This window comes from Rhipicephalus sanguineus, chromosome 6, assembly GCF_013339695.2.
Source record: "Rhipicephalus sanguineus isolate Rsan-2018 chromosome 6, BIME_Rsan_1.4, whole genome shotgun sequence".
NCBI classification, from domain to species: domain Eukaryota; kingdom Metazoa; phylum Arthropoda; class Arachnida; order Ixodida; family Ixodidae; genus Rhipicephalus; species Rhipicephalus sanguineus.
In genome coordinates this window covers 140653778-140680529 of record NC_051181.1, presented here as the reverse complement: position 1 = coordinate 140680529, position 26752 = coordinate 140653778, and the positions used below count along the sequence as shown (strand labels likewise).

The 26752-nt window shown below is 45.8% G+C and overlaps 1 protein-coding gene across 3 annotated transcripts in view; it reads right to left on the bottom strand.

Moving 5' to 3' along the window:
• LOC119396566 (transcription initiation protein SPT3 homolog) overlaps nucleotides 1-26752 on the bottom strand; it is a 132720-nt gene that overhangs the window by 50739 nt on the left and 55229 nt on the right. Inside the window, exons 3-4 of one of the 3 annotated variants that reach the window (XM_049417143.1) lie at nucleotides 22116-22200; nucleotides 14712-14798 (exon numbers count right to left, since the gene is read on the bottom strand). The exons of 1 other annotated variant lie outside the window; for it this stretch is intronic. In XM_049417143.1, the coding sequence (XP_049273100.1) occupies nucleotides 14712-14798; nucleotides 22116-22200 (172 nt within the window). The remainder of the gene's footprint in view (nucleotides 1-14711; nucleotides 14799-22115; nucleotides 22201-26752) is intronic. One more of the 3 variants, XM_049417142.1, reaches the window with a different exon arrangement.

Sequence of the window (26752 nt, the reverse complement as noted above, 5' to 3'; positions counted from 1 at the left end):
TAATGCACATAAAACTATCGTTCTTACGAAAAAAGTAATATTTGCAAATAAAAGTAACACATCAAAACAAAGCCATATTCACAGCATTGACCACATTATCTTCAGGGTGTGTTTCTTTCAGAGAAATAGCTCTACACTGCCAGGTACAAATCCAGAAAACGGCTGGTTCTGTGAATCTGACCTTCAAGCTTAGCAAAGGTCATGCCAGTGTCTCAGAGGCGCGTCAGTGCCACAGAAAATTGTTTACATAGTACTGCCTGTGAGATGGCACAAAATTCTTGCCGATCAGTTCGCACCAACATTCGCATTAACGTTTCTCCAGCATATGAGCGCATTGATCACATGCTTCATTCCGCATGCCTTGCGTGGACTCCGTGGAGGAGTGCCGCAAATACCAAGCAGCATCCGTGTGTTGTCTTGTGGTACAATTGTAGATGCGGTAGTTGCTGCTATGAAAGCGGCTCCCTGGCAGCCGCTTCGCCAGAACCAGGCATGGAGGAAGAAAGAGGAGGAGTGGAGTCATCGAGCACCGTGGCTCGCAATGAGTATCGCTGGCAGCATCGCAAACAGCGAGCCGAATTCGATCAACCATACAAGAGAGCTCGAATGTCTCGCCCTTAGCAACCAAAACCGAGCTTTTCCTCAACAAACTTGGGTTAACCGCGTTCAACCATGACAATTTTTTGTTTGCCTTCCCCTGAGTTCATATGCTGCATGTGACATGTGAGGAAGTGCATAGTAAAATGATGCCGTAGGTGCACAGTGGAAGGCACCACACACGCAATGTACAGAGGTCAACACACTTGTCTAGAACGCTGCAACGGCACGATGCATCAGCTTGTATACCAATAACAAGTAGATTGAGATAGCCCACACTTGAGCATTCACCTTAGCGGTGATGCAAGCTGTAATTTGGGCTATTACAAACCAGGTGTAATCGGCATACATTGTCAGTGCAGTTCAGATAGTTCCAGAGCTTCAGACAAGTGTTTTGACCTCTGTAGAAACATGCATACTTAAAATTGCCGTGTAAAGTGACAAAAATTCATAGGGAGGAGAATGGACACAGAACAAGCGCTGTCGAACAAGTGAAAGTTGCTATGAAAAATGCTTGAAAATGAAAACACCGACTGTGTGCACAGGCCTCTAGGTCGCGTGGAAAAAATCGAGCATTTTCATTTTGCAATCTAACAGACAGACAGATGGTTCCAATGTACAATCATTACGCAGATTTTTTTATGTGAACCAGAATTCGGACCAGCTGTGATTAGACCATCACTTCAACTGTCCCAATTTACTATGACACTCTGTCTGGCACCAGCCTAGTTTACTATGTGAGAAGCTGAATACTGAGTAGCCAAGCCCCAAAATGGTGATATATGGGTAAACAAAACTTAGCACTGAAAGAAAAGATAGATCACCTGAGCCACAGTTTCGTAGGCCAAGTAACTGAAGACGTCTAAGACGGATGCCGACAGTTTCAAGTCACTGTCGATGTCCTTCATTACCCATTCTCGAAACCGTGCTGACTTGTGCTTTCTGCCTGAAATTATAAAAGTCCAAGCATGAACAGAGTCAGTGTCTCATCGCAACTTCCCATGTGTCAAACATACCTAATCATGTAACAAAAAAACAATACGTCACAAAAAATAAAAATAAAACCTGTGTAATACTGTTAAGAACTGTAAGAGATGAGAAATTCATGAACATGGGGTGTCCCTGGAGCTGACGTTTCGATAAGCGGACTGGTCTAGTATTGGGTCATGTATCGGGTCGTGTACCGCCATAATAGGAACTTTAAGGACATGTTAGTGCATGCAAAAGTAAACATTCATTCTACTGCCCACATAACACCTTGTTCTTGTCCAAGATGTAAGACTTGCAAACACCTTCATAATGACATAGTTAAAAGCTCCGGAAGTGATAATGTGCATCACATAAAATCTAGTTTTGCCTACACTAGTTCAAACGTTATCTACATGATCGAATGTTCATATTGTCACAAACAGTACATTGGCAAAATAGGACAGCCTATTAATATTACATTATAGGGCATCGGGCAGACACGGCGAAGAAATTACCGAAAGCAGCCACAGCACTTTAATGTGGCAAGTCCCAACTTCCGACAATCTCGAACTTCACATACTTCAGTCAAACATCCGGTCCCCAAGAGACAGAATATATAAAGAATCATACCTTATTCACAAGTTTAATGTGAATAAAAACATACTGAACATACCTTGATGCTCCCTGCGCTATCCTAGGATCCATCTCAACTTCTTTGTGTTTCGTGTGTAGATTTCATTAAGATGTCCGTAATATTCTTGTTCAAGTTTTCCCTATTTAATCATTGAAGTTGCAAGCTATTAACCATGTGCTTTGTGGTGTGTCTACAATTACTGTAGTTGTAACCTAATTAGGGCAACAAGCTGTAGCAACAAGGAATAAACAGAAGTCATCTTAACGACAGAGGAGAGAAATTGCTATAAAAAAGGCAGAGGTTCAGGGGAAGATGGAAACGTGAAGAAGTGAAGAATTCATGAACACAGGGTGTCACTGGAACTGATGTTTTGATAAGCGTACTTGTCTTCTTCAAGGCTGTAACTGCTTTTGTTAGTGCATGTATGTACTATATGCTTCATACCCTCTCCTCCAACCCAAACAATACGAGGAGGAAAGGGCAACTGCAAGAACAGAGGAGAGGTTGGGGGAGAAAGAAGGGGCCGGCGTGTCGTCACAAGGAAAGCAGAAACAGCCGGTGAAAAAGAAAGCTTGGCGTGGTGGTGGGGTATTCGCGTCAAACGGTAGAGGGAGGTTGACGTTTCGCTGAATTATGGTTGTCACAAGAAAGCACCACCTGACAATGGAAATTTCACGATGATAAGCACGGTTAGAAATTCCTAAAAGAAAGGTCTAATTCCCACTGGTTTTTGTTGTTCATCTGCCGTATCGGATGGATTCAACAGCCCCTTTGAAATGTTATACCTGTTGGCTGGAGTGTATTAATGAGTTCATCACGTTTTGGCCACCAAAACACGCGAGGATTTATTTTCTACCACGGAAATGCCATTAGCGTATTGGTGAGTAAATAGTATAATGTACCTCAATGGTACCTTAGGCCTGTTGCTCGTGACCGCTATAAAGAACTCTGAAAGCGTCGTTTACATCCATTCAGCATTCAGCTGGTTAAAATTGAGTGCTAAAAACACATTTGCCTGTTTCTAACAAAGCACCGTGCTCTGGCTCCAGAGAGCCCCAAAGTACTATCACCTTTCCTGAGAAGTGTTACTAAGATCTGGCGGTGTATTGGTCTCAAAGGCACTGAAATTTGCGTTAACAGCAAGGTGCCTGCTTTGGGGGAGCGAGGAGGGGAGGGGTGCCAGCAGCTGCTGTTTTCATTTGTCCACTATATTTTAACTAAGCTAATGGGTTTGTGCTTTCGGCTTCCGATTATTCTGACAAGCATTTCTGCATTCCATATGGCCGCTGCTTTCTGTGGCCACATGTCTAAGCAGCCTCCACATCTTTGTAGTCTGTGTGACAACACAGATTACAAAGATATGGAGCAGAATGTGCCATCAATAAAAGGCAAATGCAGGGTGTGACAAACCAAATATAGATGTAACTCAAAAGTTGTCAAAACATACAGAAAGACGATGCTCTTGCATTGGAGTACTCCATGTATTGGGTTTGGTCCATGGTTCTTGTGTGCGCCTCTAGCCTCTGGAGAAAAGAAATGTAGCAATAATTGAATTGGGACGCACAGAACATTGAATTCTCTCTAAGCAATCTATGTGAGCTGCTAAAAACACTAAAAGATGCAACCGAATTTTCATGCTTCCTTAACTGTACTGCTAGTAGTCAATAATTTATAGCTATCAAATGTTACTAAAACACACACACACACACACTTGTATGTATGTGTGTAAGTGTGAATATGCACAAACATACATTACACATGCATTATGTTTAGCTGATGTCAAGTGCTAATAACACAGAATGTACTTACGACGTCTATTTAGTGTAATGCTGTCCAGAATTGACAGATTAATTGTAAGCACACTGACTGCTGTATGCAATGACTGCTGTATGCAGAGCTGAGGGGGCATCTGATTTGACGACTGGGCAGCATAGACGGGATAGTTAAGAGAACGAAAGGGCTTCATTGGGAAACTTGGCATGCAGCAACTTGAGATCGGACAGATGACGTGCACCTAAGCTGCTACAACACAGTGGCTACACTGTGACTGTGTGGGAAACAAGGTTGCCAGAGCAGTTCATGGGGAGTCTGGCCATATCGCATTGAGGAAACATGATAAAAAATGTAGGTTATTACGATGGCATGATTACCACAGGCAATGAAATAGGCTGCACGTTTATAAGTGTATATGTACCTTAATAGGACGGTAGTTTGAGCTAATTGGTGTAGCAGTATTACCGAGGGGGATGAAGCGCTAAAAGGATGATGCGGACAAAGGTGGATAAATGACAGGCACTTACTTGCAACTGAGGTTTATTGCAAAAACACACAAAGAATAAATACATGAGGGTAATGGTGCCAAAGGCTAGGGTCAACATGCGCAGTGACTGACAGTGACACCTTATCAAAACCTAAAGAAACGGAGATGAAAAGAACAGCAAGATTAGACACAGTAGTAAGATCATGGTGGCCACCGCATGCGCAGACCACTGCCTTCCAAAAACATTAACTCTTTTGCACTAAGGGTCACAGACTTGCTCACGCAAGAATGTTCCTCCCATTTCATCTGTGCATCTTCCACGATGACGCGTGTGCAGTCGTTCCCGTGTTGCATGATGACCGAGGTCTCCTGAAATTCTGGTTGGCAGCCACACGTGCTGCAATGGATAGCTAAAAAACCAGCTTTTTTGTTTCGCATGTTGTTGGCGTGCTCCCGAAGGCAATCAATGAGGCACCTGTTTGTCTGACCAACATAGCAGGCGCGACAAGAAATAGGAATCCTGTACATGACGCCTTGCATGCAATCCACGTAACGGTTTCGGTGCTTTACCCTGCACCCCTCCTGAGGTTTCACAACAGGACTACTTTTTGAGAGTGATGCCAACTCGTGTGGTGCCAAAAACACAACACGAACACCCGCCTGCTGTCCAATCTTCTTTAGCTGGTGGGACAACTGATGCTTGAAAGGAACAACTGCGACTTTGTCGTGCCTTTCTACATTGTCTTCGCCAGCAACAGAGACCAGCAGTGTGTTCGAGTAGCCGAACAACTTGAGGTGGGACACTTGAGCTTTGAAGCTACTGTCGATGGCGTGGTGGCACGACTTGTCTAGGATGTTCGAGAAACACGTGCTTATAATAGCCCTCTTAACCAGTTTACTGTGGGAGGATGTGTAAGCTGTCTGTGTCTTACTGCTGAGTCTAATATTGCTGTTTTCTTAATCTCCGTTTTTTTTTAGGTTTTGATAAGTTGTCCCTGTCAATCATTGCAGCCTCCAGCACCATTCCCCTCATGTAAATAGTCTTTGTGTGTTTTTGCAATAAACGTCAGTTGCAAGTAAGTGCCCGTCATTTGTCTGTCTTGTCCATGTCATCCTTTTAGCACTTCACTTCCCTCTGTATGAGTACAAGTAGGAGTCAAGCTGAATCACGCTCTACCACATTCCTATAAAAACTGATCAAAGTGATGTGAGACTTGTAGTTACATTATGGCATACATTTGATAATGTTTATAAGGTTGCAAATTTTACATGGCACGTATTATTATGATCACTGCCAATTGATTTCTTGTGAAAGTGTAGGTTAATCCAAAGATCTTCAGCTGTTGTGATTATATTGTTACAGCACTTCTATAAATATGAACGTGCAAGGACGACTGAAGTGACTGATACTTGCCATTTCCCTTTCGTGCTTGACTTCATCAAATGCAGATTCGTTGAATGCATCTTCCAACTCTCCTGTTTGATCGATGAACGAAATGAATTCCCGGCAAATCTTTGTTCGCTTGAACTGAGGTCCTCCTTCGGGTTTTACATCTGCCAAAGCTGCAAGAAATGTTTTAGAAACCATAACATTAATGTTGCTTTCTTGACACTTGTCTGCAAATTAAAAAAAAACGAATTTTACAGTTATGGGATTTATTGTTGTGAACAAGGCTAGAAATGTCAGCAGAGAAAAAAAAATTCGTAATAGATCTGTGAATGATTCCTTAACCCACAAAAGGCCGTCAGCAGCCTTCAGTGGGAGAAGGAGGCTGAATTCAAAACATGGCTGGCATGAGAATGTTGATGTGACCCTTAATTGTTCATACAAGGAGACCAGAACAGAGCTGTCAGCCAATGCTCCAATACTTACTAGCTCATACAATATAAATCGGTAAGGACAAATGTAACAAAAGAAGTAAGCAGCAAAAATAATGAACAAACATACCAGCTTTGCACCACAGTGAATTTTAACAGAGATGCGGAAAAAAACTATTAATATCATAGTAAAGAAGTGTATGTACAGTCTTAGCACAAGAAAAAAAAAGGGTGTGTTTGTAGACCTGGCAACGCTCTATGCTTGCAACCGTGCGCTGCGGTGGTAGAGTGGTTATGGTGCTCGGTTTCTCACCCGAAGGTGGCAGGTTTGACCCCGGCTGCGGTGGTGGCATTTCGGTGAAGGCGAAATGCTGGAGGCTCGTGTACTGTGCGATGCCAGAGCACGTTAGAGAACACAAGATGGTCAAAATTTCCGGAAATCTCTTCTACAGTGTGCCTCATGATCATACAGTGGTTTTGGCATGCAAAACCCCTGATATTATTATTACGTTTGTAACACTAGTGTTTTCAAACTACTCGCAATAATTATGCATAAATACTTCAACTTGTCTGTCATCGTTAAATTCACTATTTCCAGGGTCTAAAGAAAGTAGCTTGCCTTGAGAGTGTAGCTCAGTCAAGGCAGGCCATATGCTGTTGGCAGAGCGAAGCGCTGCAAAAGAGCTATTGCATTAGAACAACGTTAACACAACCTCCCTTCCCTATGTCAAGTATCAAAGAAGTAAAACTATGGTTAATATGTACTGATGGGCTAATTGGTGATCCATAATTTTCGAATAGGCAGCGCACAAAATGGCAACGAATACGTACGCAAATACGTATACGTATACGTATTTGTGTACGTATACGTACACAGCGCTTGTGTTTGCGTCTTTTTTGTGTACGTATTCGTTGCCATTTTGTGCGCTGCCTATTCATAAAACTATGGATTTTTACATAAGTGCGATACAAGTATGAGGTACGCCGTATTGGGAGTCCCAAGATTCCTGCCGACATCCTGGGCTTCTTTAGTGCACCTAAATCAAAGTGCACGGGCTTTCTAGGATTTTGCACCCGTCCAAATGCAGTCGACGTGACCGGCAATAGAACCCACATGATTGTGGTTAGCAGCTCACCATTATATCTGCTAAGCTACTACGGCGGCCGCTGTGTATGCGGAGTTCTGTTTCATTTAAGAGCTTTCTTTTTCTCTCTTTCTGCCAAGCAACAGCAAAGTGAACAGAAGGACGCTTGAGCTTCGCTTCAAGAATAGAACGCGATAGCTTAATCGGGCCCCGTGTGCATCGCCTTCTCAACTGCTAGCCTGGCTTCGGTTCACGGTGCATGCCTCAACCATGCAGCAATTAAACGAATGTCTGTGCGTGTAAGATTGGCCATTTCAAGCTATCCTAGAATGCCTACTGCAAGTACAGTTGCGCAGTGCATCTTCCTCTTGCGAATCGGCGAAGGGCCCACTACGCGCCCGTAAGGCAACATGCGAACCTACGCAGCTGCTCACTTTGTTGATGCTTTTGCTGCTGATAATGATCAAATATATCTGAGCGCCTTGTATTGGGTGGGCCTTTAAAACACACACTCGTTGCGCAATTCACATGTTTTGACGCCTGGCGCGATTCTACGCTTCTGCCACGCAATATTACATGCATTAAAGAGACTCCTCCCATTACAAGACATTCAAATAGTGTTTTTTTTTTTCGAAGCTGTTTCAAGCAATAGCCTCGCTCTGTGGTAGAACACCTGCTTGCCACGCAGAAGGCCTGGGTTCGATTCTTACTCGAACCAAAGATTTTTATTATTTATTTTATTTGCGTCTTTCTCGATTTTTCGGTCATAACCAACGACGCCGACGCCGACACCGACACCGGAATTTCTGCGAAACGAGCTATTTAACGCTATCGCGTTAAAAAGGACACCTTATGTGGTCTAGGGCAAAAAATACCAAGGCACCAGTCGAGTTTACTGTAAAGCGTGCTTCACCGTAAGGGTACTACTGATGAGGGTAAGCCGCACCTGAATAAAGCAGGCGTGCTACAAGGGGTGTCCAGAAACGAACTGTGAAGACATGGAAAGAAACAGCATCACAGCTACGAGAATTCAAAGAGAGAACAAGTGCGATAAACATGTGGTTAAAATGCAAAGTTTATTAGACAAATAAATAAGCTGGAACTACCCCTTTGCACTACTAACAGGAATCACTTGCCAGCTTATAGCTGGACTGGGGTTTTGAACCCGTGATAAAAGTTTTAAAAAGTACTGGAAAGATAGCGCGCTTGGAACGTGCAAGCTTTTCGTATGGCAAATACAAGCCAAGACAGCGTGAGCCTGCGACAGATGCATTTTGCTAAACAAAAGAGAGAGGAGGAATAATAAATTATTGTTGGGGTTCTACGTCCCAAACCCACGAGACGATCATGAGAGACGCCGTAGTGGAGGGCTCCGGAAAATTCGGCCACCTGAGATCTCGCACATGCTCCTAAACCTAAATACACGGGCCTCTAGCGTTCTGCCTAAATCGAAATGGGGCCGCCGCGGTCGGGATTCGATCCCGCGACCTTCGGGTCAGGATGGAGCACCATAATCACTAGACCACCACGGCGGGCGGAGAAGGGAGGGAGACTAGTGTTTTGAACTTTTCGTAAAAGCTATGATTGCCACCTGGTCGGTTTTAAACCGGGGCAACTAGCTTTCCCCTCACAGCGTCGGCTGCCGGTACGCGGTGCACTACTGCGTGCCATTCGTCGGTTTTTCGGTTCTCCCTGAACCGGAACACAAGACGCTTCACCGTAAGCGCTCTAATGGGCAATAATTCAAAGGAGGCAACGAAACTACCACAAACCATTTCGCTCCTAATCATGAAAACTTTCGTCAATTCCGCAAACAATCGTGTATTGTGTGTTCCCGATTCTAATATATTGCCACGTCTCCCGTAGCCTATTAATGCTTCTTAAGAAGAAATTATTTGCATCGGTACCAGCGTGAAGAATTGTTTATAGTGATAATAATAATAATAATAATTGATGAGGTTTTACGTCTCGAGACCACGACGTGATTATGAGAGAAGCCGCAGTGGAGGGCTCCAGAAATTTCGACCACCTGGGTTTTTTTTAACGTGTACTTAAATCTAAGCACACGGGCTTCTAGCATTTTGTCTCCATCCAAATGCGGCCGCCGCGGCCGGGATACGATCCCGGGACCTACGGGTCAGCAGTCGAGCACCATAATCAATAGACCACCGCGGCGGGTATGAAGATTTTCCTTTTTTTTTGGGGGGGGGGGGGATCATTTCTATATATCTCAACGTCGCAAAGTAACTTGATTTTCATTGTATTCCTATTTGAATTTATGCATATAGTAGGTTTTTCAGGATTCCCGACCACTTCACCCCTCCCTCCCCCTACACATAATTCTGCTCCCGTCACTCTTCACTTTCAAGATGCCGTTGTTTTTTTTTTCCTTCCGCGAAGGTGTCAACTCTATCTGTTTATTGAATCCCGACTATGGGACGCCATTGATAGAACAATTTGCACCCTTCGTGAAGAGAAAAAGCTACGCTTAAAAAAAGAAGCCACATCAGAAGCGCATCACTTAGCTCAAAAGCACACAGTGTTAAAGCAGAGCACAACACATTCGTTCACCTAACTCCACAGAAGCGAGTGATGCACTCGATGCCTCTTCGTCATCCGTGGGAAGTTTTGAGTAGATGTAGCCCTGCAAGGACTTCAGCTCCAGGTAACGAACCAGGCGGCCCAGCTTGAACTGCAGCGAAGCAATCAGCGAAACCTATGACGACGCTCACACGCCGAGATGAAAAAAAAAGCTTAGAACTGAATGAGTAAATCGTGAGTAGTTAGCTCCATGTATATCTATTTAGTATACATAGAGATAACTGTGTCGCCACAGTAACCAACGTTACTAGAACAAACTCAGTTTAAAAGCTCCGCCGGAGAGGCGGTCCGCGTGGCGGTCGTGAGAACTAGTGGCGCTGCAGTCACGTCTAGCTCCCGCGGCTGGCGCTTGTTGTGATCTGCACCGCCGATGTACGAGCGCACGTGGGTTACAGCGTCGTCTGCGCTTTGTTAGCTCGTCATTTTTGCGACTGTTCTTGACCAGGCTTAGCGTCTTGTACGAAGGCACGTGGATGATGTACGAAGCGTAACGAGGGCGAACAGATTCACAGTGCGGTATGCCGACTTGCTTTGCGCCGGGCTGCTAGAGCGGCTACCGCAACGACGACTCCGCTTCATGACACTTCTTCGGACCTCCAAAAGATCCTACGCCATTAAAGCTTCGCATCGCAAAGATAGAAAGCTTACTGCGAAATGCAAGGTCTGTGACGTTCATTTTGAGAGTGACAACATTGTAAAGCACTATCGTCGTGTCGTTGCGGGACAAGAAGTTTTGATCCCACGTGGAAAGTGGGAACTCGCGCCCGGTGCCGTGCCGCGCTTGTTCCCAGCACTTCCACCGCACATTTCGAAGCCAATATGTTTGGGGTTTAGGCGCAAATCCCCCCCCCCCCCCCCAAAACGCACGGCGTCCCGCGAAAGCCCAGTGCCCAGTTTGGAGGAGCCGCCAGAAATAGAACAGCAAAACGACAGGCAGGCGATTACCTATATACGCTACCGAGACTGAGAGTTGCATCACACTGACATTCGATCAGTTGTCAGCTGTCGCTATGCCTTCAAAGCAGTGGATTTTCGAGAGATTTTACGACGAGGTATCGAACAAGATGTGCGGAATATTTTACACTCGCCGGCTCGGGAACGGGCCGCTCAGCGCAAAAATTTGACACGGTACGCATAGAAAAGACGAGGACCAGCGCTGGTCCTCGTCTTTTCTATGTGTACCGTGCCAAATTTTTTGCGCTGAGCAGTTTATAATGGAATACCAACTAGCCCAATCCCACACTTTGCTTCGGGAACGGAGACTTACTTGTGCAAAAGATAGTTGTAGTTGACGAGCAGTTTAACTGCGTAGTGAACGGCTACAGCACGAAACGCAAACGGCGGTCGTAAAGTGTAAGAATTAGTGCTGCGGGCATGGAACATCTGCTCGGTGAAGTCGAAAAACTGAAGTTGAATACTGACGACTCTTCTAGCGACAGAGTACGCGCGAATAACTGCTCGGTGCTCACATCACGGCTGATCTGTTCGAATTGTTTAAGGCACCGTAAACAGGATGCGACGTAGAAAGTTGAGACACCGAAAATACAACTATCCGCTGAAAAAATGCTCAGAGACGACTTGTATTCGATGTAATCGCACACTGAGATTTCATTTACCGAGTTCTCGTAAAATTTTCCGATTTTGGGTCAGTATTCCTTTAACCATCGCGAAAACGTGTCTTGTAAACATTGCAAAGCATTGGTGATGTTTTTCGAGAAAGTGTTTTTCAATAAATTGTAGAAACACGAGTACTGTTTTTCTAGAACGTTTTCGTATCTCGAGTAAGTAGGCTTCTTTGTACACTGTAAAGGCTTTCACAAACGTGTTGGGTTGTTCTTGGTCTAGATAAGACGGCAGCGACTAAATTGTGGTGGTAGTTATAAAAATTACGCTGAAAACACTCATTCGCTTAGAAACTCCTATGCTTGGAAGTTAAGCGCAATGTAGACAGCTCAAATATTGTTACAGGGTCGTGACGTCGACGAAGGCAGCAGTCAGCAGGTCCGAGATGAAACTCTTTATTTGGCCGAACTTGTGGCCGGGGAACTGAAAGTCAAACTACATCAATACACTGATAGCGGCGAACAGAGCGTCGACCGTCGATCAACTGACAAGCGGTCAAGCGCGTCGGCTTTTATACAGGCGCTATCGAACTTTCCAGCGATATCGCGGGTGGCGGCGTTATCTCTCGACAAAGCTAGAACATTCGCGTGCGGCGCGCAATCTTAACAAAACGATGTACTACAATCGCGAAGCTTCTCGAACATTGCTTCGCGGACAGTGTCAATCGTTGACAACCATCTTTGCTGGTCAAACCCGAATACATCAAAATAAAACAAGAAGTGGGCGTGGCAATATAGACCGAACATCGATTCTTAGCCAATCAATGAACAACGCACGCGGGCCAATGCATACAGACGACCTTATGCATATCCACCTAAGTATCCACCTAACTAGTACAATAAGAAAGTTGCCGCGCAGTCGGCGCAGTTGCCGCGAGCAACAGCGCGGCGGACCGCAGCGTTATGCCGTGGCAGCAGACGACGCGCCGATAGTGGCGCAAGACGGAACTGCAGCGCCGCTAGTTCTCGCGACCGCCGTTCGGACCACCCTCCTCCGCTGGCGGAGATACGGAGCTTTGAAACTGAGTTTGTTCTAGTAACGTTGACAGTAACGTCATGATGACGTCATAGGATGACGTCATCTAATGATTATTTTTCGCATCACTCGTCTTGACGCCGCCGACAGTCACTGTTCGCGTTTGATGAAAGCATCGAAGGCTTTCGCCTTAATAACGCATCCTGTATTTTGCCTGACGTCGCCCATTTGAAGACAGGAAAGCATGCGACGCGGCCAAGCACGTCAATGGATCAGAAGCCTCTTAGTTAGCACGACTCTTCGAGGCGACGATGGGTTGTTGCCGCTATCGCTTATCGCGGAACATTTAAGGCACTCCTCAAAGAGAGAGAGATGCTAAATGCCCCCTTCGCGAATGCATGCACGCAGGGTAAACAGGGCAAGTGTGCGACGCCGAGTCTTCAAATGGCGCAGAATGACGACTCTCGGAGGAGAGAGTGCCAATATGTCATGTCGCGAGGCTGTGGGGACCCGGCTTTTTAAAAGCTGCCGGGACAAAATGACGGACGCAAATAAGTGCGGCCGGCAATTAAGCTATGCGATACGAAGAGCAAAAATAAAAGTTGGTTCGTGTATCGGCAACACTATACAGGCCGGCATCGGAGCTTGTTGCCCCGGCAAAAACAAGGGGAGCTAGCATCCCGTTTTGTGCTTCTCGCACAAGAAAGAAAAAGAAAAGAAAAATTGAAAATAAAAGAGGAACGCAGGAAGGCGAGCATGATACAAGGAATACCAGATAAAAGGGACGAGAGAGGTATTTAACGCGGCAGATGACGCGTTGCGAGGGGCAGTTTGCGTCCCGCATTGGAGCGTACGCTTGCATCAGTGAGTGGGCCAGGGGTAAGTGGTGCCTCAGTGCTTAAATTCAGTACTGCGACGCAAGCGCAGAGAGCCAGCTAAAAGGAGTCACCCCACCCGCAAAACAAAACAAAACAAAACAAAAACCTGCCAAAGGCCCAAACGTGTGCAAAAAGGCAAACAAACATGGACAACGAAAGAAACCGGATACGTTCGCTTTCTAACAACCGTGAGTTCAAGAGGGCGCCCAGCACGTTTCTGTTTTTGTTTTCGATATTTCTTTTCTTTTCTTTTTCTTTTTTTAGCTCGAGACTCTAGGCGCAACTAGACGTCTTGAAGAGCAGCGTCAATGGCACGCGTACATGGCACGCGTCTGTAATGCCACTAGGCGCTGCGGGCAATATGACACAGTCACGGAAAATTGTCTCTGTGGAGTTTTAGTCAGACCCGATGCCCGGTCAGTCGGCGGGCACTGGCGTGCGAGCCATAACAAGGTACAACTTCAAGTCGTTCAAGTCGACAAGCCAACTCGACCCGCGCTTTCAACAGGTTAGGTAGAATCGTCCAATAGCAACAAAACAACTCAAGTCGACGTATATACATACGGTAGGCGGAAAGTAACTCCATATTAAGAATTGTTTATAAGCGTTATTATACATAACCTATTTTCATTATTTTGTTTCTTACAATTGGAAAATTTATTACATATCTCATTTATGTCCCATATGTTATTCGGAACACATTTTCAAGGAGAGGGACGTCGTGGCCCCCTAAAATGGCCTGCACGGAATCATGAGGCCCAGCGACTTCTTCCTTTGTGGGCTAGAGAGGTCGACGTTTATCGCACAACACGAAATGCATACTGATGAATTACAGGAGCGAATTAAGCAAGTTTATGCCAACGCGCCGCATGAATATCTGCAGAAGTGTGCCGCGAGCGCCTGTAATTGTTTACAAAAACAAAAAAGTTTTGTGAATAACGGTGGCTCTTCCGCGGAATTTTAGCAATGCGTAGCGATTCTCCGACTGTGAGGAAAAACATGCTTTTTTGTTTCATTAAAATTGGTTGAGTATTCCGAAAGTCATAAACAATTCTTGGGAGTTACTTTCTGCACACCATGTATGGCTCAAGAGTTGAAGCTCTTGCTAGTTACTACCAGGGAGTTTTGACGGCGCTCGCAGCCGCACATATACACGGAAAACACACGCTGATGCTCACACATGCTAGCGCATACGTACTATACTGTTCCGTAGCATGTGAGCGCGCTGTAAACGCCATCAGGACACTATACGAATCCTTGGTTGTGCTTACCTTGTCCTTCCGCATGAGAAAAAGGATGTCCTCGATAGCAACGGATTTGGAGCCACGAAGCATGGCAACCTCGGCAGCACGATGTAACTAAAAAGAACAAAGTCGAGGACGCCTTTTAGATAGACGGGTTTGTTAACGAAGGGAGCCGCAAAGTTGCCAGCTGTTTACAGCGGATGCGTTATTTAATTTATGATAATGCCTTAGTGAGTGACTAAGTGATGATTTGAATGAATGAAGGGGATTTTGAAGGCTCGTTTCTTCACTTGACACAACCTTAATTAAAACTGAAATCAAGGAAGGTATAGGGGACGTTAGTTATATTGTTTTAAGTGTGTTGCAGTAATTGTGATAAAGATGTGAAGAAAGTAGAGTCGACGAAACGACAACTTGCCACCGGCAGGGACCGAAACCGCAACCTTCGGATAACGCGCCCGATGCTCCACCAATTGAGCTACGGCGGCGGTCGTACTCTCGTCCACTTTATCGGGTACTTATGTGCATGCAAACCAGGCAGTGTTAACCAGCGCCACTCGCAGCCATGACGGCGAGTGTGGAACACTCTTTCTTTGCCAGCTGACGTTTTTCAAGCGTGGTTCGAGGCACACAACACGCTGGACCAGTTCGCTTGCCTTTCTTCACTATTTCTACACACGCTTCTAAGGTGCTAAATAAAACATTGACGATGACGACTGCATTTATTAGCAATAGCAGACATATAGCGGCGAGTATAAGCGCAGGCAGCGCGTTGCAGCAAGGACATATCTTGCGCTAATACTGGACACAACGTAAACTATACCGACAACCGTTATGAACGATAATCGAGCGTATGGTCTCCTTCTGTACTACTCAAGAGTCTGCACTACGAGTTCGCTCTCTTGTTCGCGTTCTCAAGGAGAGCTTTTCGCGGGCCGATCACCACAATTAACCTTCGGGGTTCTGTGAACGCTAGTAGCCACCGCGCAGGGTATACAGGTCGCGGCCAGGCTTTATAAACTATATCAAAGCTAGCCGAAAAGCAAGAGTAACAGCGCGCAGACACTTCTTTCCTCTTCCGTCCCTCATAATCCGGAGCGCTTCACGCTCGCTCTGTCGGTCCAAACGTACACGCGCGCTTGATCGCTGTAGTCGTCTATAGCTCAGACGCCCGTCTCTCTTTCTGTGGCTTACGTTTCTTCAGTGCTGTCGGCCTCTTCTCGGGAGTACAAAGACAAGAGTGAGATCGCCGACGAAGCACTCGGGAAGCAGCAAATGGCGAGCCGTTTCTGCTAATGCGCCAAGTCCATCAGTCGGGCGAAATTTTAAATGTGAACGGGCGAAACACCGTAAAAGAAAAGGGGGGGGGGGGGAGAGGAAGGAATAACATTGCTCTCGACGAGCGGCAAGAGTCATCTACATATCAGTCGGTATGCAAAGTTTCTTTCTTTCTTTCTACCTTACTCCGAAAAAAACACGGCGGTTCGGGTCTCGCCGGCGAACGATGCGTATAAATATGCATGCGATGCGCCCCCGTCCCCTCCTCCACCCGCATCTTCCACCCACACCGCCCCCTCGAACCGGTACGCCTATGTTGGACGTACAACGAATTCGTATCGTTGATGCGAGCGCGGGAAAGTCGTTCGTCGTAGTCGACGACAAGCCATATCGGAAGCTGCTAGTGCGTTTGAGAGCACTCGGATGAAGGAAGATTGGAAGGAAAAGAATTAGAGGAAACAAGTCGTATAAGCGAGATACCGGTCACGTGACCGCCAGAAAGTCCGCCCCCGAAGTGGCTAAGAAACGCCCATGAGGAGAGAGAGAGATATATATATATAGCTCTAGCTAGTGACGTAAGTGGAAAGAGAGAAAAGAGTACGGACCAAGGCATAAACGCAGTGCATGGGTCACACAGTTTCATGACCATGAATTAGCAGGCAATGAGCGACTCCGATCTTGCTTAACTTTTACTTTTTCTGTTAGGTTAAGCAAAGCTGCAAAGAAAAAACAACAAAAAAAACAGACGCTTACACCGTTTTCCTGGAGGGTTAGAATCATCCTAAGAGGCTCGCAGAAGCCTCCCGTATAGATCATCAAACATTCACGAGTGAAACGCATCTCTGCAAGCGACGTCGGGTGAAACGCCGCGGGCGTACTGCGGTGCGGATAGGGTTAGATGCCGAGTGTTTTATTCATAAAGCTGCTGCGACTCAATATGGGGGAATTCGCCTGGATTTTCTCGAATCCAACCACCGCCGATTCCCATCTGTACCTATCGTGTACACAATGACGCGCAAGAGCAGCCCATCTGACCAGGGAGAGAGAGAAGGGGAGAAGCAAGAAAAAACGTGGAGGTTCACCAGTCTGGTTTGCTACCCTGCAATGGCGAAAGGGATAAAGCGGTGAAAAGGAAGAGAATGAATTGGAATTGAACTGATCGGGCTGTCGAAATAACTGCGTATTCTTGAGCTAGACGTCTCTATTAGCAGGTAATACTGGCGTGTGGAGTTATGCCGCGGAGTAAGTGGATAAATCAATGAAGGAAAAAAGGAAAAATGATCGAAATTGTTACGGGTGCGGCGATATATTTAACCCGCTAAGGAAAACGGTGATGAAAGAGGCTCGCACAGACAGTCTTCGGGCTTGTAATGAAGAATTAGGGACGTTGTCGCGAGATTGTAAAGAAGTTTCCTCCTGAACTTGAGATGGTCAAATTTTCACGATGGCGCCATGATCATAAACACGAAAAAGAAAGCATGCCACTGAAAAGAGAGGGAAAAAAAAAGAACCAAAGAAGGAATGAGAGAACTACAGCAATGTGAGGCAGCAGGTGATAACGAAAGCTGAGACGAGATAACAATGAACTGTCGCTAAACACGTCGACTCCCTCAGCATCGAATATTCTGTAGGGTGATTCCACGAGAGATCGAACATGCCTGTCCGGTCGCAATTTTTGTTTTGCCTGGGTTTTTTATATGTTATGTGGGCACATTCAAAGTGCACGGAACTGAAAATTTTATTTCCAAGAAACGCTCCCAGCGCGCCACAAAAATATTTGAAGGTGGCGGCGCGTGCCTCCTGTTTTTGCTCACTGCAATGTTTTCGGATTTAACGGCCGAATTTAGCGCGAACTATAAATGATGTGTCTAAATTTTTTTTGCTGGTTTTAATACGCATTGCTGTGAATTACATCCATGCTTTTTTTATGCCGTCCTCAAAAAGAAGAAAATGTGAAAAAATGGCAAACACGGCCGAAATCAAAAAAGGCTCCTAAGTTTGAGGCGCCTTGGCGCCTTTACTATTTCAAACAGCAACTTGAAAACAGTGTCAACTACAGAAAAGAGCCTTTGCAACATTTATACGGAAGATCAATTTCGTACGGGTAGCGCAAAAAAAAAGAAAAATATAGTTAAAGAAGCGAGTTTTCTCAAAAAAGTACATTTTCAAAAAATAAAATAAAAAAAAACTCCGGTCTCAATTTTGACGGCAATTTTTTATCGAAGAGCGATTATGTCAATGAACACACGGTTTTAATATCATATGTCCTCATTTGCTTTGTTTACGAGATATAACTGGCCAAAGTGACCCTTGCTGTGAGTGCTCACTTCAGTGCGACTGATGGTTGTTAATAGCTTGTATTGTGCGTAAATCGCAGTTTTAATTATTCTGCTGCAGCAAAACCTTGCTCTGGTGGCTTTTCGTCAAGAAAAATGTGTTCTCAGATTTTATTTGTGTCTAGCGTGTGCAAAAGTGGGCTGCTGCCGCCCTCTAAATGGCTTACGTGTAAACAGTTTGCAGCCTACAACCTCGCCTACAATCATCAGAGGAAAGATGGGCGCGCCTGTTCAAGATATCAACCGCTTCTTCTTCCTGAAGGAATGCCTGGTCTACCTCATCGCGGTTAGATGGAGACAGGTTTTCCTTGAGGAGCCTAAAGCAATGCAAGCAGACCTCGCAGGTGTCGCGAAGATCCTCAGCCTATGACAGTAGCTTCTGGAGGTAGGCAACAACAAAAAGAGCAAAGAAAAAAAATTGCGCAACGAAAACGTTTTCCTCAGCAATCTTCTTTTTGTGAACGCGTAAATAATCGGCACAGAACAATCGGACGTAGCCATGGGCCGCGCACATCGCGTGTAGTGAACAGCTAGACCTAGAGCAAGCCGAAACGTTTATACTGAACGGCGCCGCACAAATTATCTCACATCTGCGCAGCTGTCATGAATGCCTTTCCAGAACTGCTTACGGTTTAACATTTTATGACTAAGGGTGTCTAAGCGCTTTGGGCTGTAATATTTAATTTGTAGGCAGCACTCATTGTCAAAACTAAGGGTAGTGTCCGTCTGGTGCCACCAATGACCTCTGCTGTCCTCGACGTGGGAAAGCACTTTAGTAAAGTGGCAACAAAGCATCATAAATTGGGCAGCTTCGGCCACTCATGGCTTAATCATGCCGCACCGCACGTTTTCTGGCTGCTGAAACGCTGACGTAAAGGTCGAGATGATACAGGAAGACGTTATCTGCGACGCCGAAAACATGTGATAGCGGGAAGTGAAATAAACGGCTCGGAAATCATTGAGCTAACTTTTTTACAAATGTTGTTTAGGAACAGTGTGCGTCGAATGGGGAAGATGGTTAGAGCATATAATGCATGTAATGGAAGGGAAGCAAGCAGGCAGTGAGAAAACAACTGCATAACAGCGCGCCTGCTGATTGTGGCATTTAGTTACAGATTAAGCTGGCCTTCGCTGCATACAGATGCTTTATTCTGTGTGCAAGGAGAGTTTTGACAAAGTGACCTAAACCATGCGTTCGCGGTGTCTCGCGTGCTTCTGATTAGCGAATACTGGCGGGGTAAGTTGAGGTTGTAAGATGCAAACTGCGTACGCGTTCGGCCATTAGAGACCGGCAGCAGCCCACCCCAACACATGCTAGACACAATTAAACTTTGAGAATACATTTTTCTTGACGACAAGACACCAGAGCAAGGTTTTACTGCAGGAAAATAATTAAAACTAGATTTAAGTGCAATGCAAGCTGATGACAACTATCAATCGCACTGAAGTGAGCACACACAGCAAGGGTAATTTTGGCCCGTTAAATCTCGTGAACAAAGCAAATGAGAACATACATATTAACACGGTGTTTTCACTGACATAAGCGCTCTTCGACAAAAAAATGTCCTCAAAGTTGAGGCCTGAGTGTCTTTATTTTTTTGAAAATGTACTTTTTTGAAAATAACTCGCTTCTTTAACTATTTTCTTCTTATTTTGCGTTGTCTGTAGGAAAACGATCTTCCGCATAAATGTTGCAAAGGCTCCTTGAAATACTTGGAAAAAAGCATGGATGTAATTCACAGTAATGCGTATTAAAACCAACAAAAAAATTTTCGACACATCATTTATAGTTCGCGTTAAATTCGGCCGTGAAATCCCAAAACATTGCAGTGAACAAAAACAGGAGGTCTGCGCCGCCACCTTCAAATACTTTTTTGGCACGCTGGGAGCATTTCTTGGAAATAAAATTTTCGGTTCCGTGCACTTTGAATGTGCCCACATAACATATAAAAAACCCAGGCAAAACAAAAATATCGACCGGACAGGCATGTTCGATCTCTCGTGGAATCACCCTTTAGAGGGCGGCAGCAGCCCACTTTCGCACACGGTAGAACCAAATAAAATCTGATAACACATTTTTCTTGACGAAAAGCCACCAGAGCAAGGTTTTGCTGCAGAAGAATAATTAAAGCTGCGATTTACACACAATACAAGCTATTAACAACCATCAGTCGCACTGAAGTGAGCACTCACAGCAAGGGTCACTTTGGCCAGTTATATCTCGTAAACAAAGCAAATGAGGACACATGATATTAAAACCGTGTGTTCATTGACATAAGCGCTCTTCGATAAAAAATTGCCGTCAAAATTGAGACCGGAGTTTTTTTTATTTTATTTTTTGAAAATGTACTTTTTTGAAAAAACTCGCTATTTAACAATTTTTTTCTTTTTTTGCGCTGCGCGTAGAACAATGATCTTCCGTATAAATGTTGCAAAGGCTATTTTCTATAGTTGACACTGTTTTCAAGTTTCTGTTTGAAATAGTAAAGGCGCCAAGGCGCCTCAAACTTAGGAGCCTTTTCTGATTTCGGCCGTGTTTGCCATTTTTTCACATTTTCTTCTTTTTGAGGACGGCATAAAAAAAGCATGGATGTAATTCACAGCAATGCGTAATAAAACCAGCAAAAGAAATTTTCGACACATCATTTATAGTTCGCGCTAAATTCGGCCGTGAAATCCGAAAACATTGCAGTGAGCAAAAACAGGAGGCACGCGCCGCCACCTTCAAATATTTTTTTGGCGCGCTAGGAGCGTTTCTCGGAAATAAAATTTTCAGTTCCGTGCACTTTGAATGTGCCCACATAACATATAAAAAACCCAGGCAAAACAAAAATTGCGACCGGACAGGCATGTTCGATCTCTCGTGGAATCACCCTGTATTCGTTAATACACAGCAAAAAAAAAAAAAAAAAACGAAATAAACAACAATAAGCTCGTGACGCTCATGCATCATCTTTCTTTCTAGCAGAAATAACGCGAAACGGGCACAAATATGGCGTCGTCGCGCGCATTTTTTTCGCGCCGTCACGGGACACCAAGACGCTTCGGTAAGGAAAAAGGGATGCATCGACTGTAAGGTAATTTCGCATTCGCGCCTATGCGTGTACGTTGTCGCCTTTGCTCCATCAGGGGGCTCGCATTGTCTCGAATGTCTTTCTAGCGCGCGCGCGAGAACGTCGGGGTACGCTTGCGCGGATTCATCCCGAGAAGATGCGCGCGTCTCAAAGCAACAAAATTCGTTCAAGACGCCGGCATGCACGGAGAAGCGCCGCGTGTAACGGGAGTCGGTAGATGAGCGCACGCTGCTGTCGTCGTCGTCGATCGGACTGCCGCGCGCGCGACGTATCGTGTTGCGACGACGCGTCATAAGAATAGCGACAGCACGGCGTCTTATGCCGGCGGCCCCCGAGTGGATACTCGAAGGAAACGCGAAGCGACGCAACAACCCTTTCGAGATGGTGAGGATGACGTCGGCGACGAAATTACGGGATCGAGTACGGTTACGCTGAGATTCCGGGAAACGAGCAGCGGGAAATATGAGAGGTGGGAAATACGGCGGGGCAGAGCGTTGAAATGTTAGGTGACAAAATATATGTATAAGACTGAAATTCTTTAATTATTGCATGACGCTATGCTAATGCTGTTCTTATTCACGTAAACATGTCAAAACCCCACAAAGGAGGAAAAAAATAAGCTGGCTAGCGGCTGCGCCCTATCTGTTTACAGCGCCGTCCACTTCTTTTGAACATCTTTAGAAGTGTAGAAAAAAAATTTTAAGAGCACCTCAAAAATAGGAGAGCGCCTTCTCTTTACTCACCACACACTTGATTTGCTGAGTCACGATGTCTTCCACCAGTGTCACAGACTCGAGCAGCGGTTCACTGCTGTCACCAAAGCCATGCCTGCAAACGACAGAAAAAAAAAGATAACACGGAACGCTGTTCAGTTTTAATACAGTTTCCTTGATTTCGACATCTCATAGGATATGTCAGCACGCCAAGTCACGAGCAAGAGCCGTGCCAACACATATTAATGTGTTTTCTAAATTATGTGAGATTTCGATTGCATACTGCCAATCCGGAAGCTGCTTGATACAATCTGAACGCCATCTCCAGCAAGTGATCCCTGAGATTTGGTGCATGACTTACGGGGTACTGTAATGGTGAAACAAACTGCAGTGGACTTCGGCTTTTCTTTTTTTTTTCTGTATGGGTGTTCGATGACGCGTAAAAATTGGCATTAAAATGCAGCGACGATTTCAAATTAAGCCAACCGTGACTCAACCGAATTAGCCAGTTTTTTGTTTTTTTAATATTAAAAGGCACCACAGAAGCGCAAGTCCAGAAATACACGGCGCCAAACTAACGTAACGGGCCCGGAGAACAGTGTTAGTAAAACACGAGAGCGAGCGGCAAGGCGACAGCCGTATAGCTTCTCAACACGAAACAAACAATTTCAATTGCGACGTACATATGAAAAAACAGCAGGAGTCATGTAATGTAAAAAGACAACAGTTTACTCATCTCTGCTTCCCCATTCAGTCGCAACAGCAGCCCGAGTGTCACAACGTAACGACACTGGCAATGCGTGTCAGCAACCCGGCCACCCTCCTCCTCCTTTTCGTGTTACATTTCCTAGCGTTTTCACCGTTTTCAATGGTGCATCGAACCAGAACACCCGAAGAACACCGGCATGCAGACCGGCTTACTTCAAAGTAAGCGCGAACAGATATCATACTCGCAGTAATCGCTATGGTATATAAAATGCACAAGGAACGTGATAAAAATTAATGCGCTCCGAAAGGCGTGAACGAATGGGCGGTAAAGAAAACAAAGTATTGTTCCCTTGTGTTTGAGCAAGCGGGCTATAGGGATAGAGGAGACAGATGACCCGTGGTACCTGTGATACGCGAAATAGAAAGCTAGAAAATGATAAAAGAGGGAGTAAAATAACGAGAAGAAGCTGCTGGGAAAAAATGAGCGCGAAGTAAAAGAAGGCCTCGTGTTCCCGCACACCTTTTTTGTTTCGTTTATTTTCGTTCTCCCGGTGTATTCTCCGCGTATAGGCGGTATCCACGGTACGCGCATAATCTGCGCATACATCCAAGGAGGCGAATGCATAATGAATGACAATAACTCAGCGCTCCATCGAGGCGATGAGAAGAACGAGGAGGCGGACTGATCGAGGAGCCATACAGGAGAGGGAGAGAGAGATACGGGACGAGTAGAGAGAAGTGGAGAGGAGGAGCGACTGCGGCGTCGTTAGTTCTGAACCGGGAACAAAACGTAATAACAAAAAAGAAAGACTCGGACTATACATGCGAGCTCGCGATGCAAGACGAGGGAGAGTGCCTGTGGGATCTAGAGGTCCGCATCACGTATATACCCGGCTGCGGACCCTTTGTGAGAGAAAGGTTCTGCCGACAAAGAGGTACAAAAAAAAAAATATGACACAAATGAGAAAGTATAAACCACCGCGTTTGTAGCGCTATCGGCCAATTCCGCCGGAAGAACACGATCTATGGTGGCGGGGCAAAGAGGGCAGGCTCCTTCCTGCTCCATTCGAAGATGAGATTCGATTGTCATCGTACGATTCGCCCGCTGTTGTGATTAGCACGAGCTCTGCTGCCGAACTGCGAAGTTATCCGCACCAACTAGCACAACGTAGAGCGAGAATTTCGGGAAAGTACTACATAAATGCCCCACTTGCTGCCTGCTCAAAGCGCAACGCAACGGTGCAATACACAGCCGAAGGGTCCAAGGAAGCAGCGAGATTACAAATGACGTCAGCAGCAAGTTTACTTAGAATTTGCTTTCCAGTTCAGAGATTGAGAGTGAGGGTGAATAGTACATGTAATTACTGGCTCTATACGACCAATATCGCGAAGTTCACAACGAGATATGATTATTTTCAACGAACTGATCTCAAAGTCGATCAGGAGCGAAGCAGGTAGCGCTACGAAAATGACTTCCTGCAAGGATATCAGCTGCGGGCTCTATACCCAAACATACTTGTTCTTCACAGGAGGGGCGTATCACTGACTAAAATACAAGAGACGTTAATACAAGTCTGGCCGCTTTGCGGTATGTCTTTCTCAGTGAGAAACAGGCCAGAGATCTTAAGACATTGTTTACACTCGGCCTTAGCTTGGTAATTCGCTGGCTTAAAAGCGAGATGAAGTGTGCCAAATCGAAAGATACACAAGGGGTTTTTAACTAATAACGGTGTCACACGCGCATTTCTGATCGCGATTAGGGCAGATCCGGATCGGATTTCTTGATCGCGATCAACTATCGTCGCTGCTACCCGGTCCCAACTAATCCGGATAGAATTTGGCATAGACGGCAGTCAAATCGCGACCTAGGAAGCAAGATCGCGATAGTCTTGATCCCGACTGGGCGTGATCGCGATTAGAAGTGCCCGCGTAGCAGGTCCTGATCCGGATTGAGCCTAATCCGGATCGGCCCTGATTGCGATCAAAATTGCCCGTGTGACATCGGTATAAGATAGTCAATTTGATCACTTTGAACAACGCTACCTCAAAACCTAGTATATGCTTCACTAGGTTTATGTACTTTTATTTTTTCTCAAACACGGCTGTCTTAAGAAACATCAGGGCCATTCCATACTCTCCTAAAGGTATTGAAGGACTTCGGTAACATGAATGATTTTATGGTTAAACGATATACCTTTCATGCACCGATTACGTTGCGCATCGTCACTGCATGCATCTTCAAGCAGTCTAATACCTGACATATCCCGTGCCACGCCCCACTCCACGAACAAAGCTTTCCCAGAAAAGATACAGACACATAAAGATACGAAAGCACAAGAGAAAGAGCAGCGCACTGATCACTGTGGAAGCCGCTTCGCGACTGTTCACCGTCGGGCAACAATTCGCCAAATTCGGGCTTGCTACAGAGCCCGCTTCGTCGCAAGCGCATCTGATTCCATTTCTTACAGCCAGCATTGCAAGAGAGCACGTACGGCTGCTGGATATCAACTATTTAGTTTAGTGACGCATACCTATAAGCAAGCATCAGGTAAACAAGCGCAGCTTGTCGAGACAGAAAGGATGCGAGCTCATTTCTCATGCGAACTGACTGCAGCTCGTCAGAACCCCTTTTCAATCCCTACAAAAGACGGGACTACGGTAACGAGCTCGCTTTATAGCTCGTCCCACGTGAATACGTTTCGCAGTCCGCATTGCGCACGCTCACGCAGCAGTTCAAAAGCACGACAGGATGGGTAGACGCCCCTCGCGATCAGAAGCAACCCAGAAACAAAGTCCTGCATTCGTTTGTTAGTCTATACACGGTATACGCATGACACAAATCAAAAGGGGTGCGCGCAGAGCGAGGAGTGGCTTTTGGTGGTCGTTATATTCGAGATTCGCAAACAAGGACTACTGCTTTTTACTTCTTCCTTTCCTGAAAATCCCAAACTTCAGCTGGGCCTAACCAGGAAACTTCCACATCGTTTATACGGAATAGATGCGCCAGTGTGCACGCAACTGCGCATAGCAGAAACGAAACACGCATGATTTTCCGACGGAAAGCGGCAAATGTATGAGCACACAAGCTCAAGGCCTCGCAATGACTTGTAGTGGCTGTTAACGACACAGTTATAATAGTGGGGTTAACAAAGAGAAATGAACTAAAACTACCTTTAACAATACAAGGTTGATCACGCGAGGAAGGTTCATTCCAGGGCCTCACGCACACTACGACTGCGCTTGTGTGTGATCAAAGAAGAAACGCAACTGCGCTTTGATCGAAAGAGAAGTGGGAGGGTCACACGCGTCGGTGCGCCGCGGACTGACGTGATAGTCGCTGCCGGCGCTCAACTACGAGGGCGCCGCGCGAGTTCCCTCATGACCGTAAAGCAACCACGCCTTTCTCCACTCGAAATGACGTTGCAAAGCAAGCTGCTAGAAAACTCAACGCTACAAAGCGAGCAGCAGCAAGACAAGTCAACGCGACAGAAGGAACAAAAGGGCCCAACGCGGCGTTAATAGCATAACGCCAGGTCAAACAGCGGCAAACGCCGCAGAGCGCGCGCTGCATGAAAGGCAGGCGACGGCGCGTTTGCGGGAAAGAGAGGCGCGCGCGCGCACGCCAGTTTGCCTCGCGAGAACGCAAACGTGGCGAAAAATGACGCGACAAAGTACGAAAAAAACGAAGTAACACCGAGAAAAGCAATGTTCGCACAGTCAGAAAGCCGCGGCTTCCAAAGCTACACGTTGGCAGCGCGGAATGAAGCTCGGCGTTGGAACAAACAGCGCCCGCGCGCTGGCGTGGCGGTTGCATACGCACTCACAAAACAGACAAAACGAAGTCAACAAACCTAGCCGAAGGAACGAGGCGGCGAAGGCAGTGAGCGGTTTGCAAGGGAGCAAGGGGAGTGCATAAAAGCAAGAGGAGAGGTCACATTCGCGGAGTTGCGGCAGTATAT